Source organism: Cotesia glomerata, linkage group LG10 (assembly GCF_020080835.1).
Source record: "Cotesia glomerata isolate CgM1 linkage group LG10, MPM_Cglom_v2.3, whole genome shotgun sequence".
Taxonomy (NCBI): domain Eukaryota; kingdom Metazoa; phylum Arthropoda; class Insecta; order Hymenoptera; family Braconidae; genus Cotesia; species Cotesia glomerata.
Genome location: NC_058167.1, coordinates 15,029,915 through 15,050,066, shown reverse-complemented (window position 1 = coordinate 15,050,066; position 20,152 = coordinate 15,029,915). Strand labels below are relative to the sequence as shown.

Sequence of the window (20,152 nt, the reverse complement as noted above, 5' to 3'; positions counted from 1 at the left end):
ATCCAAAATGTCAATATTTCACAGGAAACAAGGTCATTTCTCAACTATTGACATTTTTAAAAATATAAGCTCATCCCGATGTTACACTTATCAAGAGCTTTCATTTGAGTACCCACATGCATTTTTCATATATTTTTCATATATACATATATATAGTATATATAAATATATAAAATATATGAAAAATTGATGTGGGTACTCAAATGAAAGGTCTCGATAAGTGTAACATCGGGGTGAGCTTATATCTTTAAAAATGTCAATAGTTAACGAGATACAAGGTCATTTCTTAATTATGTATCTAGAGATAGAGAATTTTCGAATGCAGCTTAAATACTTGTCATAATAAATTGACTATCGGATTATTCTCTTAATAATATAGATTAGACTTTATAAATTCAATTAATAGATTATTTTAATAACAAAAAAAAATAAAGGCTGAATTTTTTTACAGAGATCGCGATAAAAAAGGGCAAAGTAGAGACAAATAAAATAAATTTTGATGATTTAAGAAAGTTTCAAGAAGAAATAATGAGCGGGCTTTGGGAGAAACCCATAAAGACTAATCACATCGATGTAGAAGCGTCAATTAATTAAATAAAACCTAGTGTAGTGGTTAGACCTATCATTAAAGCGTATTGTTAGCGTTATTCAACTCATTACTCTTTTATTAACTTCCAATTCGTTCTAGTTGTTTCTTCTGAAAAATAAAAATAAAATTTAGCCAACTCGATTATTGATTTAGAGAGTCGTTAAATAAAATAACATACCTTTAGTTTTTATTTTCTTTTTACAGATAAATTTAAATAGGATAAAAAATATGTTGCGAATTCACGACACATAAGAAACAAAGTATTCTGTTGATTTGTATGCAGTTCAGAGTCACGTATTAGCCTCAATAGTAAATATACGAGGTATGTTTTAATACATAAAGGCGATAGAGAGAAAAAAGACAATTTTCCAGGGTGATGGCGTGGAAAATGGACGCACCATTGCTCGATCATGCTGCCCTGCTACTTTCACCTTTAACCGTATACACTTTTATACCCTTTTCATTCCTTATTTTATTTTTCAGATAACTGAAAACAAACATCTCATCTCTCGGCTCTACAGGTGCCAGTTCTCACGATTGTCGTGACGGACCTCTTATTATATGTATAAAAGCTTTTACACCCTTATTTTATGCTACGTGCTTTTGGATATATTTATGTTCAGAAAAATATCCAATCTCGATTTACATCTGGAATTATTTTTTTTTTTTTTTCCTCCAGACCAACGTGTTATTTATTTTTCTTCTTAGAAAATTTTTTTAATTATAAATAAGAGTTTTTTTAAGTTATACAGTTTATTTTTTTTCTTAAAAAAAATTAAGTTTTAAGTATGAAAAAAATTTAAGAAAAAAATATTTGGTACTACTTTAAATTATTAATAATAAATTAATAAAACTTTTTACAAAAATATAATTTTATAATTAGCGTGTAAATTTTATAATTTGATACGTAGAAAATTAAAAAAACTATAAGGGTTATTTAAAAAAAATATTTTTTTAGTTCTAATTTAATTAATGAAGAAGAAAAAAAAACTTGAAACGTCAACAGACTTTAGGTATAATTAAACTGAATTCAACCAACATGCGATCACTTGTTAATTTTTTTAGCATGATACAGAGTTTTTTTGCTAAATTTTTTTCATTACGATTTAATTGTTATAAAATTTTAAAAAATTGTTAGATGTCTATTAAATTCAGTGCCATTTTTTAAACTACTAATCTAAAATTATTGAAAAAATATTCTATACAATTTCTTTAATTTTTTTTTGGCTTTTGTTTTTTAAACATATAAAAAAACTACGATACTGAAGTTTTTTAAGTTACACATTTAATTTTTGTTCTTAATAAAAATTAAGTTTTAAATATGAAAAAAATTTACAATGTTTTTACAAAATTTAAGAGAAGAAAAAAAAATTTGGTACTTTAAGTTATTAATAATAAATTGGTGAAAATTAAATAAAACTTTTTACAAAAATATAATTTTATAATAAGAGTGCCTCCTTCGTGTTAATTAGTCAAACTATGAGCAAAAAAGCCAGGGGGGAAAAATGAGATGAAATGAAAAATTAACTTTTTTTAAAACAAACTCTCAAGAATTTTTATTTTCAACACAAACGACAAGAAATATTTTTTCTCATTTAACCCTACTGTCTTTTTGCTCTAATAATTCTCTATTGCATGGCAAAAATGTTATTTAAGAATAAGAAAAAAAAATTGTCTTCATAACATCATTTAGTTAGAAATATGAAACTATTTTTTGCTTATAAATTAAAAAAAACTCGCTTATTATTTGCTTAATCAAATTGAAGAAGAATAAATAAGTAGGTCGCTAACACAGCCGTTATCTGCAAAATTAGAATACATTATTAATAATAATTATAAAAGAAAAATGAAGTTATTTTTTGTTTCTTAATACCAAGTATTTAACTAACAGAGCGTGTTTATTTACTTTTATTTTCCCCAAGAAAGCTCTTCTCGACTCCCAAGTACTTTAATCCGCGTGCCGTGATTCGAATACAAACAAAGCCCAAAGAAAATTCCAGTGAATCTACCAATTATTTTCCTACAAAACATGCTTTTTTATTGCATTACAATACGGTTTATAAAAGCTGTGCATCGCAGATAATTTAATATTCAACATTCCCAGCAATACTAATTTATTTTAAGCGTATTAAAATTTCAAAATTTAATTATTCTGTTGAATTACAGCGAAATAACTTACCGAATGAAACAGAGGTAGATTAACATAAAAGAATCCATCTGCAGAGAAATGTAGCTGACGATTCACCAGGTGAAGAGAAGTTTCCACTTCCTATGTGTGCATTTCACCCAGAAAATAGAAAATTACTACATTAAATATAATTCTTATAAATTATACGGCATAACACTTTGAAAAAATGCAGATAAAAATTTTTTTTTAATTCAATTTAATTAAAATAAGTATAAGTTATGTATTTATAAGATACCATCGATGCTTACCATCTTGCTATCGTGGGTGTAGAGCCAACGTTTCCATCCTAGCATTATGTAGCTCATGCAGTTTGCCTGGGTAAGAAAATTGCATAGTTAAATATCCCGCTGAGAACAATCCTGAGCCAGATTAATCAGCATACCATTTGCTAGGGAAGTAATAAAAGTTTAAGCAAATAATAAAATTTTCCTGGCAGTAAATTTTCATTTTTTTAATAGATTGGTAATTTTCTATTTTATTAAAAAAAAAAAAATAAATAAATAAATAAAGCTAATTTTGTAACATTTCCAAGAGATAAAAAAATTTTATTAATTTTATTTGACAAAAAATGAAGCTAGCATGTAAATTTATAAAACATTAAATAATAATTATTAATTTTTTTTTAATTTCAGTATTTATTAATTCTTAGAATTTTTTTAACAAATAAATTATGGTAAAAATAATTGAGAAAAAAAATTGACGTAGAAATTTTAAAAAATTATAAATGCAATTTTTTAAACTGTTAACTTTAATGTCATAAAACTATTTGAAATTGTTTAAATTTTTATATTTATATTGATTGTTATTAATTACTTAAAAAACTTTTACTATTATCAATTTTCTCTTCTTCCCTTTAAATCAATAATTACATCGACTTTTTATATTTCAACATTTGTATGTATGTATGTATGTACTTTTATAAGTCATGGGTCCATTATGCGGGAGACTAAGCAAGGACAGCAATCAGAGCCGATTACTTTTTATTTATCTTTTACTTCGAGCCTTGATGATGAGAAAATTCAAGTTTATCGTTTAAGGGCGGAATAAAATAAAATTACGGAAGAAAAAAAATTTTAAAGCTCCTGACATTGAGAAAAAAGTACTGCAAAAATGAGGATAATTTTATAACTCAATTTTTTATCACGGAGTAATTTAAGCGGTAAAAATTTTAGTGATGCTCAATTTTTAAAACACTCGGAAATTATTATTTTTTTTTTTTTTTAATCAAAGATAAATTGCTTACCTCGCTAGACGTGTAGTGGCAAGAGTAATTTAGTAAAAAAATTTGAGAAACCATAGCTACGAACCAACCAAGAAGACAATTAATAAGATTCAGACGAAAGTTCCCATCCATTAACCAATCAATAACGAAATAAGAAGAAGAAACACTGTGAAAGCTCAAATTCCCCAACCAAAGTATCAACGACCATTTGTAGGCATTGTTGAGCTTCATTCCAACAGCAGTAAGCTCGCTGTGAAGACAATCCACGAGTTTGTCATCGATAATGGGGTCAACGTGTACCCACCGCGATTTGTAAACACGACTCTTGATGATTTCATTCAACTGTTTGAATCGCTGGCCGAGTATCAATACAAGTCCCGAGAATTTAGTTACTGCAACAGCAACTCCTACGTACACCATCATGTATGTCACGTTATAAAAAAAACTCTCGTTAAATGCAGCCATTCCTAGATTGTTTATTACTCCCCAAATTACGATGTTGAATCCGATTATAAACCAAACCACCACCCGAGTTTCTTTTTCATTTCTCGCGTATCCTAGATCTCGCATTGCTTGGTCGTAGTCTTCGATTTTATTCCAAATCCAACTTATTTCTTTTCGTGTACTTATGCAAACTATTAAGTCCGTTATTGCTACCAAGTAATTACCCATAGTCTAAAAATAAAGAAAAAATAAATTTTATTATTAACTATCATTCTAAATTACTTTTATATAATACAAAAGTTAGCCGACGTTTTTAATTTTTTGATTTTTCTTCAATAATTAAATTAGAACAAAAAAATATTTTTTAACAAATTGCACTTTCAGTTTTTCAAGTTTTTTACAAGTGAAATTTTTTTTTTATTTTTTTATAATAATTTTTTCAATAAAAAAAAATTCTAAAAATTTTTAGATGCCGTCTAATTTAATTTTCATTACTTTTATTATGAAAATTAAATTAGCCGACATCTCAAAAATTTTTATAATTTGTTTTATTGAAAAATTATTTAAAAAAAAATTAAAAGAAAAAATTTCACATGCAGCAAGTTTGAAAAATTAAGCGTGCAATTTTTTAAAAATATTATTTTACTCTTAATTTAATTAATAAAAAAAATCAAAAATTGTTTAATGTCGGCTAACTTTAATATCATACTTTTATTTCATACTTTAACGAATTGCGTATGATAAAGAGTTGTCTTCATATTTGTTTTGGGATCCAAAACGCCGTCAACGTAACGCCAGATGACGTAGGTGTAGACACAGAACCAAAAAAATGCAAAACTCAAGTAAGAATTTGATGGGACGAGTTTATTATTCTCAAATTCATACGGCGCTAGTCCAAACACGCGAGTCGCGTAAATTAGTGGACATATTGACTTGTAGAGAGGCGAATTTGAGCCACGATATTCGTTTTCTTTTGCACGACGTATATGGGACAATATGCGCTGCGTTAATGGTCTTCCTGTTTGTCTGCAATCAACGAATTTATAAATAAATAAATGATAACATAACACTAAAGTTAGCCTACGTTTTTAATTTTTTTTATTATCAAATTAGAACTAAAAAATATTTTTAAAAAATTGCACTTACAGTTTATCAAGTTTTTTACAAATAAAATTTTTTTTTTATTATTTTGTAATCATTTTTTCGATAAAAAAAAATTCTAAAAATTTTTAGATGTCGGCTAACTTAATTTTTACAATTGTATAACTATTTTTTACCTGTGAACTTGACTCAACATTCTGTTCCCGTGTTTGATTTTGTGAGCGATAGCCATATTATTTGATCAATAATTTATTTGCGGGTTGTAAGCATTCTATTGCACATAAATATGGTATAATCTGATTCAAATATCTAAAAAGTGAGCAAACAAGTTTATTATTACATAATGTATGCACTTGAATTAATTAAATTTTACCTAGGTAAAAAAGAGCGAAGAAATGGATTCCTGTAAAGTCGTTAGTTATTAAAGCACTTCGCTGATGCTTGATATTGATTGGAGAGAAAAAAAAACACTGAATAAATATGCTGTAAGCAAACAAATAAAGGTGATTACGACAAGTAGTTCAAGTGTAATCGCAAATTATGATGTTATACTTTGTCAAGTGCATGCAATTATTGGATTATTTATTCATTTAAATTATAGATGATACCGTTCAATAAAACAAATTAATTATTCACAATAATAATAATAATAATAATAATAATAATAATAATAATGTAATGTTACTCATACTTTATTTATTTTTATTTTATATTTTGATATAATAAATCCAAAATTTAATTAATTTTATCATAATATAAAATCGTACTTCAAAAATTTCCAACCATCAAAGAAAAAATTATTTATGTTTAAAATATGAAAACTATTTTATTACTCTCGATACTTCAATTTATATATAAGTACTAATTTAATGAAAATATAATGAATAATCAATCGCTAAATTGATATTTTATGAACTGAAGATAAAATTAAAAAGCTAATGAAGTTTTTTTTTCTCAAATAAAATTCGCTCTTAAAGATTTAATCAAAGAAGCTAAAACAAAAATTTATAGGTAAAAAAAACGAATAATAATAATATTAATAATGATAATAAGAAAATAAGCAAGATAGTACATACAAAAGAATCTGCCATTGAATAAACGACATCGTATTAAATAAGAACCAGAGATTCAATCGAATATAGATTTTCTTTTATGCTTGTGACCATAAATATCTCCTCAAAAGATTGAGAAGCTATAAAATTTCTAATAATATCCAAGGATCACTAAAAAAGTAAACAAGAAAAAAAAATGATATTTTTATTAACAATATTAACTTTATAACTTTTATAAGCTCAACATACGCAGTATTGAGTTTTAAAATTCAATTTTATTTACAATGAAAAATACTTACCAAAGAAAGCGTAACAGCGACAAAATTCCTGGCTTCTGGTATTTGTTTATTTTTATTTTTTATTTTTCTTCTTCCATTAACTTTGGCTTTTATTTACCTTCATTCCTTCAAGCTTCATTCTCTTATTTGTATTTTTTAGAGCGACATGTGGATGTCTTCTGATGAGATAAAAGAGAATTGCAAGTTAAGCACATAAAGGTTTGCGTGTCGTTCGCGGTTGCACGCGCGCACACGTGCTACTAAATATTACTCTACGTCGCGAACTGATGAATTATTAAACAAGAGTAGACTGTGATAATAGTTGACACGTGAATGGAAAAAGTAAACTGAGAAAATCCCTCGACACGGCGCTTTCAACTTGATAATTCCGTCGGTATGTGAATACTTTAAAAGTTAAATTAAATAAGAAATAAATATGAAAATTAAGTTAGCCGATATTCAAAAATTTTATGAAAATTAAATTAGCTGACATCTAAAAACTTTTTATAATTTGTTTTATTGAAAAATTATTTTAAAAAAAAATTAAAAGAAAAATTTTACATGCAGAAAGTTTGAAAAATTACACGTGCAATTTTTTTAAAATATTATTTTAGTCTTAATTTAATTGATAAAAATAAATCAAAAATTGTTGAATATCGGCTATAATATCATAAAATTTTTTTATTGAAAAAATAATTACAAAAAATTAAAAAAAAAATTCATTTTTAAAAAATTTAAAAAACTACACGTGCAATTTAAAAAAAAATTTTTTTTTTGTTCTAATTTAATTATTAAAACAAATCAAAAAATTAAAAACGACGGCTAACTTTATTAATATTGAAAATGAAGTTAGCTGACATTTCAAAATCTTTAGAAATTTTTTATTGAAAAAATTTCAATTAAACAATTAAAAAAAAATTTTCACATGTAAAAAACTTGAAAAACTATATGTGCAATTTTTTAGAAATATCTTTTTAGTTGTAATTTAATTAAAAAATAAAAATCAAAAATTTTTAGACGTCTGCTAACTTTAGTGTCATAAATAAATTAATAATACTAAAGTTAGCCGACATTTTCAATTTTTTTTCAATAATTAAATTAGAACAAAAGAATATTTTTTAAAAATTGCACTTACAGTTTTTAAAGTTTTTTATAAATTAAATTTAAAAAAAATTTTTTTGCAATAATTTTTTCAATGAAAAAAAATTCTTAAAGTTTTTAGATGTCGGCTAACTTAATTTTCATAATAAATTAGTATAATTAGAGAAGTATAAATAACAAATAAATGAAATAAAGTATGACATATATGAATAAACTGTTATTGAAGAGCTAGATCAATAAAAATAATAAAATTAACAACGCTCGTTGGTTTAATATTTTGCCTCTTGTTTATTTATTAATTATAATTAAATTGGACTTTTTGTTTGTTCAGCTCTATTTACTTCGATACTTTAATTTTCTTTTAATATATTGATAATTTATTTTATGCAAATAGTTAAATATGAACAGTAAATATATATTATCAAAGGGTAAAACAAATTTTTTGTAATTAAAAACTCCGGATATTATTAAAATGTAAATATACATGATTTTTAAATTTATAATATAATAAATATTAATTAATATGTTATACCACTGATGAAGTTTGAATTTTATTCAAAAAATACGTAAAAAAGTTATTCAATCTTTTGAAAATGTAGATGAGAATATATATTGAGTCTATGTTGGGAAATTTAATGCATGCAAATGTCTTTTATCCTGGCACTTTGCTCTTTCCATTTTGGCCTATACTGATGTACTAGGGAAGAATAAGAATGTAAAAAAAAATAGTTGCTCCTTCAACATCTTCAGCAATGAACAAATTCCCTCGCTTATAAATAAATTATTTAAACCATTTTTCATAATAAACTTTTTTCCCCTTTAAAAGTCATATGGCTATTGAAGTTTATGAAAATGTAACTTTAGTTTATTTGAAAAAAGTAATCTCATTTTTAATCGAAAAAATTTTTCAACCGAAACTTGTAAGCTACGTTTTTCTATTTAAACGAATGGAACGTGAATGACAACTTATGCGCTGTATATATGCGATTGCAGAAATATGCAAGCGAAAAATGAGATTTTTATTGCGCTTTGAACTTTTGCTGGAAAAATATGTTACCAAAAAGTATTTAATCTATGTTTAAGTTATTTCGTAAAAAAAAAAAACTTGAACAATTGACAATTAGAGTAGTTGGTAAAAAATTTAACTTTGAAAAATTAATCCAGTTTTATACGGAAAAAATTTTTAATTTTAATTTTTTAAGGAATAATTTATTAAATATTGATAATATTAATTTAAATAATTAGTAAAATTACAATTAAAATTAAACAATAGTTTGTATACTGAAAAAAATTTTTAATTTTAATTTTCTAAGCATTTATTTATTAAATATTTATAATCTATATTATTAAGAGAATAAGCAAAATTTTTTGGCCAGTGTATTTATATGATAAAATGGGTTTTTATGGTTAAATTTGGTATGGTTAGAAAAAATCTTAATCTGAAGTTGTGCCTTTTCAAGGTTTCATATCATTCTCACTTATAGTCAATTTATGATTCGAAAATGCTCTATCTCTAGATACATAATTAAGAAATGACCTTGTATCTTGTTGTATCTTGTGAACTATTGACATTTTTAAAAATATAAGCTCATCCCGATGTTACACTCATCAAAACTTTTCATTTGAGTACCCACATCAATTTTTCATATATTTTATATATATTATATATATGTATACATGAAAAATATATAAAAAATGCATGTGGGTACTCAAATGAAAGCTCTTGATGAGTGTAACATCGGGGTGAGCTTATATCTTTAAAATATATGTATATATGAAAAATATATCAAAAAATTCATGTGGGTACTCAAATGAAAGTTCTTGATGAGTATAACATCAGGATGAGCTTATATCTTTAAAAACGTCAATAGTTAAAAACTTACAGTGCAATTTAACAAAATTCATTATTTAATAAAGCAAAATTTTATTTATTTATAGTTCACAAGTCACGGCAGTCACATAGTGACTGCAAGCTTGCTAGTATTAATTAAATAATCAGTAAAACTACAATGAAAATTAAAACAATAATTTGTATACTGAAAAAAATTTTTAAGCAATTATTAATTAAATATTGATAATATTAATTTAAATAATCAATAAAACTACAATGAAGATCAAACAAGAGTTACTCACTTGATTTTGAAATTATTGCATAATTGTATGACAATTCCTTTTGTTGTTCAATTTTAATATTACGTAATATCGTCATCATCATATTGAGAGTTGTACAATTATCAGAGATGAATTGAATGTTAATTTGTCGTATTAAATGAACTGGCGATGACATTTAATTATTGAGAAAAATTTTAAAGTACAAAGTATGAGCAATAAGATTTAAATAATTTGTTACTATCGACTAAACAATTTTTTCTCAAGAAAAGGAAAAAATCAGTAGACTTTTGTAGCAGTAGTTTGCTCAGGCATGAAATAATTTAAGCTTGTCTTTATCCTTGATAATAAAACACTCGAGGTAATTTAAAAATCGTTGAAACTTTAAATATTTATTTATTCAAATAGGCAGTTACTTTGGCGATAAATTATTCTCCATAGAAAATTGGTTTATGTGGTTCCGAGCAAGGAAGACAGTAGGTACTGATGTGCACCACTTTTCTAGCTCATTAATCCTCGTCGTGGGACTTGTACTGCAAGTGATGAAACATTTATGCGGTCACAAGTTTAAGAAAAATACAAAATAATAAATAAGAAAATAAAACTGAGAAATATACACCACTCGACGGAGTATTTTGTCTCTGTTGGCCCCATTTCTCACCAACAATTTTTCCTATTCCAGATATAAAATTTTACACCGAAATCTAAACCATTCTAAATATATTTTTATTAACAAAATTCAAATGTCGGAGGTGAAATATTACCATTTTTCCATAAATTTTTTTCCTCGGTAAAAAGCATTATATAAGCCTGATAATTTTTTGTATCCTTTTTTCGAGCACCGGATAAACAGCTTTAGGTGAGATTTTGATAGCCTGCGGAGTTGCCAGTTCCGGAGCTATTAAGTTTAGGTGATTTTTTACATGTACCTTTCTCTCCTTTGACCTCTAAATGTATAAGCTGGATATACCTAGAGTCATGACCTTTGGGGACGTCGGTTGACTGAATAGTCACTGTAACTTATTGGGTGACAACAAATAAACTTTTATCACGTTCCACTCGTAAATCGACAATTGAGAAGTTTCATCGGACTCATAGTTTCATTCCTACTGGGAGTACATTTAAATTTATATAGTTATTTCATTAGTCTCTTAAAACTTATATTTATATTTATTTTCAGCTTTTTATTGGTTTTAAAATAGAAAATTTTTATTTAAATCATATTCATTCAGCTTCCTATATCTAGAAAAAAATTATTAACTGTAACAAAACATTAAATTAAAATTAACAAATATCTAACAATTCTTTAAATTTTTATAATAAATCAATGATTATAAAAAAAAAAAAAAAAATTATTCTGAAAAATTCGCACTTATAACTTTAAAATTTTTTTTTTGGCTTTCGTTTTTTTAATATAAAAAAACTACGATCTTGAAGTTAGCTGACATATGATGATTTCTAGGATTTCTTTCAACAAATAACCTATTATGAAAAAAAATTTTCTAAAAAATTCCACTTGTAGAAGTGTCAAAAAATTATTGTTGAAATAAAAAAAAAATGTTTTCTTAGTAGTAATTTATTTGTTGTAAAAGTCTATAAAAATTCTTAAAAAACTCATGACATTAAAATTAGCCGTCACTTGACAATTTTTTAATTTTATTTAACAAAAAAATTTGTTCCGAAAATTTATTTTCAAAAAATTGCATTTTTAATTTTTTTCAATTTCTACATGTCAATTTTTTTAATAATTTTTTTTTCGGGTCATAATTTATTTGTTAAAAAATTTTTTTAAATTATCAAATATTTGCTAAATTAATTTTCATAAAAAGCTCTGGTTTGAAAAATTAATTTTTTTTACCCCTGGAATACTTTTGTAAATCATTTTTTAATTTTCTTTACCATGGTGGTCCAATCCTTGACGTAACGACTCAGCTGGTAAGTAACATAATGCGCGGTTTCTTTGTTCTTTCTTCTCTTTCTTTTTTTTTTAACCCGCACAAAAACCGAGCGAGCAACGTACAAACGACAACTTCACTGTTTATCACAACTAGCCGCCGTCGAGTTATTATTCAACTGTCTCATGTTTAGTTTCGGTTAATAATTTCAGTAATAATAATAACTATCATTATTATTACTACCATTACCGCGCACAATTAAAAATAAAATAATAATCACCATGTCAAGATTAATGTCAAAAAGTAAAGCAGCCCAGACAATGAAGGAATCACTTCTCCAGTGGCTTTGTATAAGACATGCGACAAATAAACCTCTAACCAGAGAAATGTTGAAAAAAGCAGCACTTGAATTTGTCGAGTATTATAATGTTGAAGGTTTGTTGATAATTTTAACTATTTTAATATTATTTAATAATAATGATAATAAAATTGCATGAGAATTAATTTAGCAGATATTTGATAATTTTAAGAATTTTTTTAACAAATAAATTATGGCAAAAAATTGAAATGTAGAAATTTTAAAGAATAAATAATGCAATTTTGTAAAAAATCTATTTGTTAAAAAAAAATTAAAAAATGATTAAGTGACTGCTAACTTTAAGAATAATAAAGTTAGTCGACGATTTTAATTTTTTGATTTTTTTTTTAATAATTAAATTAGAACAAAAAAATATTTTTCAAAAATTGCACTTACAGTTTTTAAAGTGTTTTACAAGTGAAAATTAAAAAAAAATTTTTTTTTAATCATTTTTTCAATAAAAAAAAATTCTAAAAATTTTTAAATGTCGGCTAACTTAATTTTCATCTAACTTTAATGTTATTAAAATTGCTTGCGCAGGATACAAATGCGGGGGATCTTGGTTAACCCAATTTTTGAAGCGTTACAAATTTTCCCCATCATTAACTGAGTGTTGTGGTCCAGAGTTTGATAATTTTATTGAATGGATAGAAATAATGCGCCCTTATCTTTCTAATTATCAATATGAAGATCAATTTTTCCTAGACGAGCTTGTTATGTACACCGATTTCAAGCCGTGCGATCAGTATCAGAACCCAGCGCGCGATATGAATGATACCGGTTCATCGGTTGACTTTAACGAAGAAAATCTAAACACTAAAGCCCTACGCCCACCCGCGATGAACATAGTGACAATTTTACTAGCCGTAAACGCTTCGGGAACTGAAAAAATGCCTCCGATAATTTCCGGCCGCTACAAAATCGAAACCCCGAGTCAAGATTGCGTTTATCAATGCGACAATTACAGCCGCATAAACGACGGAATGCTCGCAGGCTGGCTGATGACAATGAACACCAAAATGGCCGAGATAAATCGCAAAATAATTCTAGTATTAAACAGAAGTCACATTAATGCCGTAAATTTCGCTCAGTTGACACACATTCAGCCAGTTTACTTACCAAACAAATTTCCTAGCAATCTTCGGCCTCTCAGACGAGATGTTAGTCATTTTATTAAAATGCACTACAGATCCAATTACGTCCAAGGACTGTGCCAAGAGCCAACTAAGGATTTTTGGGAGCCTGAAGAAATTATAAACTGTTTAGTCGAAGCCTGGAAGAAAATCCCTCCGGAATTGATAGTAGTTAACTTCCAACGTACTAAATTTCGCAATGATGATTGGTATTTAAATATGCAGTGTCCACAATGGCACACTTTAAAAATAGGCGTGAGCTTCGAGAAGTTTGTCACCTTTGACGACTGCCTCAACGAAGCAAGAGACGGTAATTACAACGGGGGGTTAGTAGAGAGGATTAATGTCGACAACGAACTTCGCAAGTCATTCAGCCAAGACGGAAGTTTAATAAGCAAGTCTAATTTTATTGAGGACTCTATGAGCTCCGAGGATTTAGATGGGAGTCTTAAAAGACCTAGTGATGATTCTGTTGATGGAAATTCTTGCGAGCCGATGGATTTTTCTAATGCTAACCGCAGCTTTCCTGTCAAAGTTGAAGATATTCATGAAAATATTCAACCACTTGCTAAAGAAGATGACTATGCGGAAGAAACTCAACAATCTATTGATTGGAAGTCAGTTGGTTCCGATAAGCCGGTAATAAACTTAGCTTCTGATAGATCAGCGGGTTCTGATCAAAGAGACGAAGATAATTCCGTGGAAAATACTTCTAGAAGCTCTCCAATTGATATTTTTAATTCTAACATTGATAAGAGGTCCACAAATGTTACAAATGAATGTAATGAATACAAGAATTCATATTCTTCTTGTCCTAATTATCAAGACAAATTTTTTTACCCGTACAATCAAAGTAATTCGTACACAAATCTGGATCAAAAGTACGATCGCTATGGATATGACTCAGAAAGATTGGGACAAATGGTTTATCCCAGCTCGCCGGTGCCAAGCACCAGCAAGCAGGGCCTTGAAGAGTCTTACGCGCTTCAGCGGCTCTATTCAGGCGGTGAAGACTTTAATGGCAAGATTCATCAGTTAACGCCAATCGTGATCAAGAGCCCGAGGGTTGATATATTTATGGACAGAGATAATGACGGAGCTGGCGATGGAAATGATAATTCTAAGAGACTTCGTTCTAATGAAGATTGTATTCATAATCCTGCTACAGTTAGTGAAAACTGTGCTTGTATTAATGAACCGTCTGAGAAAAAAATGAAATATGAAGCCCATTGGTCTGATTGTTATCAGCACCAACCGGTGTTTGGTCACAACCATTGCTATGATTCTTATGATTACCCGGTGAATCTTCAGACCGGTGCTATGGAACCGACTGATGCTACAGATAATATTGAAGTGGAGAAAAGATCTATCTTTACGGTGACTGATAGTCAAGGTCAGTTTGGGGTTAAAAAGTAGTTTACTTTTATTTATTTTTTATTATTTAAAAAATTGAAGCTTTTGATAATTATTATTGAAAAATTTTATTTAATAATCTGCTTTTTTCTTCTTAATTAAACAAAATTATAAGTTTCAATGTCTTCTCTATTCTGTAGAGATAAAAAAATTTAAAAAGTACATTTATTATTTATTTAATAATTAAACAATGGATTTAAAAAATACTTTGTTTATTTTTGAGATCCAAAGATTAAATAATATAAAATTAATGGAATAAACCGTATTTTTTGTGAAAAATTACGCGTTTCATTTTTTATAATTAAGATTCATATAAAACTTTAATAGGACTACTTTTAATAAAAAGTAAAATAGTTTATTTTTATTTATATTTTATTTAAAAAAAAAAATTTTAATAATTATTATTGAAAAATTTTATTTAATAATCTGTTTTTTCTTCTTAATTAAACAAAATTATTTGTTTCAACGTCTTCTCTATTCTGTAGAGACAAAAATTAAATTTTAAATTTTAAATCATCTCTTATGTTTAAAAAGTACATTTATTATTTATTTAATAATTTTTTTTATTATTATTCCAAGCAATTATTTCTTTCTAACAAAATACAATTAAGATTACCAAGTTTTATATTATTTTTAATACACTTAATTAAACTGACATTTTAATTAACATTTTCTTAATCTTATGATTTTAAATAAATTAAATCACAGTCCATAGTATCAAAAAAAAAAAAAAAATTATTAGTATTATAAATTATTAATAAAACTATAAAATCAGTCTTAAACTCTCCAACTTAAAATTCAACATTATTTTAAGAAGAAATAGTCATATTAAAACAATATTTGTCATTTTTAGTCAAATATATTCTAGACTAAAATCATAATTAAGAAAAACTGAATTCTTTTTTCATATAAAACGTGCTATTACTTTTGAATTAAAAAAAAGCTCTACGGGTTGATTCTTCAATTAATCCTTAAATATTTATTTTCGGGGTACGTAGCTGTAAAGGCTGTACAATTCCTCGTCTGGTTTTGAAATATCATGATCGGGTGCCAATCGGTCCGTAGAAGTTGTATTTGTACAATAGTAAAGATAAGCTGAAGTAGACAATTTTTCTTTTCCGAAAACGCAGCCAAGTCCGTCGTCACATTTGCAACTGCCCAATAAAAAGCTTGTTAATTATTTTTGACCTCCAGCCATACGATAAACTAACCACCCACATGGCATCGTTTTACCACAAGATCTTTCACTCAATGTTGAGCTTCGTTTGACTATCGGGGAAAATTGAGGTTCTACTTCATGAATCGGCGCAATCTTTGAATTTATGCCCGCGGATTCTCCAATAGCAAAGTAAGCGACGGCAAGGCTGATGACGATCAGAACAATATGATTAAACATCATTTTCCACAACTTGTTATTTTAAAAAATAAATATTAATTTTCTTTTTGATTCCTTTTAATTGGGAATTAATTTTCACGGTAGACTGTTATAATATTAAATTTGTTAAAATAATAATTAAAGTTTGAATACTAAGCGTACTATTAAGTAGTTTATTGTGACTATATACCTCACTCGTCGACTTTCCGTGAAAAATCTATTTATTTAATAATTAATCAATAGATAAAAAAAAATACTTTGTTTATTTTAAGATCCAAAGATTAAATAACATAAAATTGATGGAATAAATAATATTTTTTTGTAAAAAAAAAAATTACGTTTCATTTTTTATAATTAAGATTCATATAAAAATTTAATAGGACTATTTTTAATAAAATAAAAATTTTTGATAATTATTATTGAAAAATTTTATTTAATAATCCGTTTTTTCTTCTTAATTAAATAAAATTATTCGTTTCAACGTCTTCTCTATTCTGTAGAGGCAAGAATTGAATTTATAAATTGAAATTTAATTTTTATGTTTAAAAACTAGATTTATTATTTATTTAATAATTAAGCACTAGATAAAAAAAATCTTTTGTTTATTTTTAAGATCCAATGATTAAATAACATAAAATTAATGGAATAAACAGTATTTTTTGTAAAAAAAATTACGTGTTTTATTTTTTATAATTAAGGTTCATGTAAAAATTTAATAGTACTATTTTTAATAAAAACTAAAATAGTTTATTTATATTTATATTTTATTTAAAAAAAAGTTTTGATAATTATTATTGAAAAATTTTATTTAATAATCTGTTTTTTTTTTTAATTAAACAAAATTATTTGTTTCAACGTCTTCTCTATTCTGTAAAGACAAGAATTGAATTTAAAAATTTAAATTTAAGCTTTGTGTTTAAAAAGTACATTTATTATTTATTTAATAATTAATAAATAGATAAAAAAAAATACTTTGTTTATTTTTAAGATCCAAAGATTAAAGAAAAAATTAATGGAATAAACCGTATTTTTTGTGAAAAATTACGCGTTTCATTTTTTATAATTAAGATTCATATAAAAATTTAATAGGACTATTTTTAATAAAATAAAAATTAAAAAAAAATACTTTGTTTATTTTTAAGATTCAAAGATTAAGGAATATAAAATTAATGGAATAAATAGTATTTTTTGTTAAAAAAAATAACGTGTTTTATTTTTTAGAATTAAGATTCATATCAAAATTTAATAGGACTATTTTTAATAAAATATTGGCAATAAAAGGTGAAATAGTTTATTTTTATTTATATTTTATTATTTAAAAAAAGTTTTGATAATTATTATTGAAAAATTTTATTTAATAATCTGTTTTTTCTTCTTAATTAAACAAAATTATTCGCTTCAACGTCTTCTCTATTCTGTTGAGACAAGTATTGAATTTAAAAATTAAAAAACTACATTTATTATTTATTTAATAATTAATCAATAGATAAAAAAAATATTTTGTTTATTTTTAAGATCCAAAGATAAAATAACATAAAATTAATGGAATAAACAATATTTTTTGTAAAAAAAAAAAAATTACGTTTTATTTTTTATAATTAAGATTCATATAAAAATTTAATAGGACTATTTTTAATAAAATAAAAATTTTTGATAATTATTATTGAAAAATTTGATTTAATAATCCGTTTTTTCTTCTTAATTAAATAAAATTATTCATTTCAACGTCTTCTCTATTCTGTAGAGGCAAGAATTGAATTTAAAAATTGAAATTTAATTTTAATGTTTAAAAAGTAGATTTATTATTTATTTAATAATTAAGCAATAGATAAAAAAAATCTTTTGTTTATTTTTAAGATCCAAAGATTAAATAACATAAAATTAATGGAAAAAACAGCATTTTTTATAATTAAGATTCATATAAAAGTTTAATAGGACTATTTTTAACTTGATTAATTATTTTTAAAGCTTCTTGCAACAATTCCGAGTGAATTTCATCAATACTTTGATTTCCCGAGACAATTTTCCAGGTTTCATCTTTAAGTTTCAAAAAATTATCCGCGACTTTTCGCTGAAACTCCTGACGCTCGAACCGTTCATTGGCCCAGCCTTCACGAGACATGATAGTTTCCTCATCAGCGGTGATAAGAGCCACAAGATCCGGCGCTGGAAGACCACGATCTGGTTCCTTGCACCAGGAAAGGCCTTGGTTGGTTGACGTCGCCGAGTAAGCCGCTCCAGATGCTGTGTATCTGAAAGATCAATCATTGAAATAGCTTTCATTTATTTATTCAGGTGATTAATCATTAACTACCAACGATACCTGTCCACGACAAGCGTTACTCCGGAATTAAGTGTCTTAATTAAATCATTGCTGCATTCCCATCTATTCGCTGAAAATAACAAATGCACTGCTTCAGGTGCTAACTCTTTTTTTGATGTTAAATATTCATCTATCAATTTTCCAATGGTTGTTTTGCGATCTGCAAATAATAAAAATAAAAAATAAGAGTGATGTTTATTTTTATACTTTTAATTATAAAAAAAAAAAAAAAAAAAAAAAAAAAAAAAAAAAAAAAAAAACTAACTAGGAAAACCACGTGCTTCTGCTTTTATTCCACTGTTATTAAGTACTTTTACGAGACGCTTCACTTGAGTTGATTTTCCAACACGGTCACAACCTTCTAATACTAATAAAGCGCCTCTTTCCATTTTTTTTATTTAAATTATTTAATTAAATGCTGATAAATTAAGTAAAAAAATTACAAACAAACAGGAGTGTATTCATTTTTAAATATAACCTTATTTTTATAAAGAAATAATTATTTTATCAACTGTTGATAAATAGAAGACATTTAAATAAATTGAATTGATCAATTATTTTTTGATTAATAAAAAAAATTAAAGATTTAGTATTATTATTTATCATATTTGTTACAATGTAATGATACTGAAAGCTGTCAGCGGTCAATTTTAAAAATTTTTATAACAAATTAATTACCATAAAAAAATGCTTCTAAAAATTTTAACTAATAATTTATGAAAATTAATTTAGCAATTAATTAATAATTTTAAGAATTTTTTTAACAGATTAATTATCACAAAAAAAATTGACTAGAAGAAATTAAAAAAAATTAAAAATACTATTTCTTAAAAATAATTTTTCAGAACAAATTTGTTTGTTAAAAAATTTTCAAGTGACTGATAACTTTAATGTCATTAATAATTTTTTTTTAATTTTCACACGTGAAATTTTTTTTATAATAATTTAATGGCTATAAAATTAAAAAAAAAATTTTAGTATCTGTCAACTTCAGTGTCATATATATATTTATATATATTGACTTTTAATTTAGATAATTTAGTAAGTATTTTAATTTTAAATTAAAAATTAATTTGGCAGATATTTAATAACTTTAATAATTTTTCTAATAAATAAATTACTGCATAAAAAAAAATTAACATTTAAAAATTTTAATAAATTAAAAATGCAATTTTTCAAAAATAATTTTTCGGTACTAATTTTTTTGAATAAAATGAAAAAATGGTCAAGTGATAGCTAATTTTAATATCATAATTTTATAATTTTAACTTCTTTATAAATTTTATTTAATTAAAGATTTAGTAATAATTCTATTAACTTTTCAATTATACTTTATTATAATAATTATACAGATAAATCGCAATTATAATATACAATAGATAGTATATATATTTATTTTATTTATTCCCATTAAATGAACATTGAAATTATTTATATATTTATATATGCTTATTATTTATATTACATTAATTATTTTTCGGAAATATATAACATAAATTTTAATTACACTTCTTTATTAATTTTTTATAATAATGATAAAAATATTTAATTGCACAACCATAAAACTATTG

General features: G+C 25.2%; 3 protein-coding genes across 4 annotated transcripts; 1 reads left to right on the top strand and 2 right to left on the bottom strand.

The window, feature by feature from the left end:
• Positions 1-2,316: 2,316 nt before the first annotated feature.
• LOC123272507 (gustatory and pheromone receptor 32a-like) lies at positions 2,317-7,280 on the bottom strand. Of its 2 annotated transcripts, XM_044739363.1 has the most exons (9): positions 6,896-7,280; positions 6,621-6,767; positions 5,918-6,027; positions 5,721-5,853; positions 5,166-5,469; positions 4,021-4,674; positions 3,026-3,091; positions 2,769-2,858; positions 2,317-2,391 (listed from the first exon to the last, which is right to left on the bottom strand). In XM_044739363.1, the coding sequence occupies exons 4-9, from the start codon at positions 5,774-5,776 to the stop codon at positions 2,341-2,343; spliced, it is 1,221 nt and encodes a 406-aa protein (XP_044595298.1). In that variant the 5' UTR covers positions 5,777-5,853; positions 5,918-6,027; positions 6,621-6,767; positions 6,896-7,280; the 3' UTR covers positions 2,317-2,340. The 2 variants fall into 2 exon arrangements, 1 of the variants encoding a protein (XP_044595298.1); XR_006511090.1 differs by lacking the exon at positions 2,317-2,391 and having other exon boundaries at positions 2,782-2,858; positions 3,026-3,165.
• A 4,778-nt stretch (positions 7,281-12,058) lies between these two features.
• On the top strand, positions 12,059-14,903 carry LOC123272488. Its single transcript, XM_044739334.1, has 2 exons — positions 12,059-12,414; positions 12,878-14,903. Exons 1-2 carry the CDS (start codon positions 12,261-12,263, stop codon positions 14,884-14,886), a joined length of 2,163 nt encoding a protein of 720 aa, XP_044595269.1. The 5' UTR covers positions 12,059-12,260; the 3' UTR covers positions 14,887-14,903.
• A 3,261-nt stretch (positions 14,904-18,164) lies between these two features.
• Positions 18,165-19,052, bottom strand: LOC123272530 (thymidylate kinase). Its single transcript, XM_044739391.1, has 3 exons — positions 18,847-19,052; positions 18,582-18,741; positions 18,165-18,510 (listed from the first exon to the last, which is right to left on the bottom strand). The coding sequence occupies exons 1-3, from the start codon at positions 18,968-18,970 to the stop codon at positions 18,168-18,170; spliced, it is 627 nt and encodes a 208-aa protein (XP_044595326.1). The 5' UTR covers positions 18,971-19,052; the 3' UTR covers positions 18,165-18,167.
• Positions 19,053-20,152: the final 1,100 nt, after the last annotated feature.

Coding starts and splice junctions, on each gene's coding strand:
- LOC123272507 (XM_044739363.1), bottom strand. CDS start 5,776: ATGGCTATCGCTCACAAAATCAAACACGGGAACAGAATGTTGAGTCAA. Junction 5,470..5,720: donor ATGTTGAGTCAAGTTCACAG/GTAAAAAATAGT, acceptor CGTTGATTGCAG/ACAAACAGGAAGACCATTAA. Junction 2,392..2,768: donor ATCTACCTCTGTTTCATTCG/GTAAGTTATTTC, acceptor CTAATTTTGCAG/ATAACGGCTGTGTTAGCGAC.
- LOC123272488 (XM_044739334.1), top strand. CDS start 12,261: ATGTCAAGATTAATGTCAAAAAGTAAAGCAGCCCAGACAATGAAGGAA. Junction 12,415..12,877: donor CGAGTATTATAATGTTGAAG/GTTTGTTGATAA, acceptor TTGCTTGCGCAG/GATACAAATGCGGGGGATCT.
- LOC123272530 (XM_044739391.1), bottom strand. CDS start 18,970: ATGGAAAGAGGCGCTTTATTAGTATTAGAAGGTTGTGACCGTGTTGGA. Junction 18,742..18,846: donor AGAAGCACGTGGTTTTCCTA/GTTAGTTTTTTT, acceptor TATTATTTGCAG/ATCGCAAAACAACCATTGGA. Junction 18,511..18,581: donor GTAACGCTTGTCGTGGACAG/GTATCGTTGGTA, acceptor TTGATCTTTCAG/ATACACAGCATCTGGAGCGG.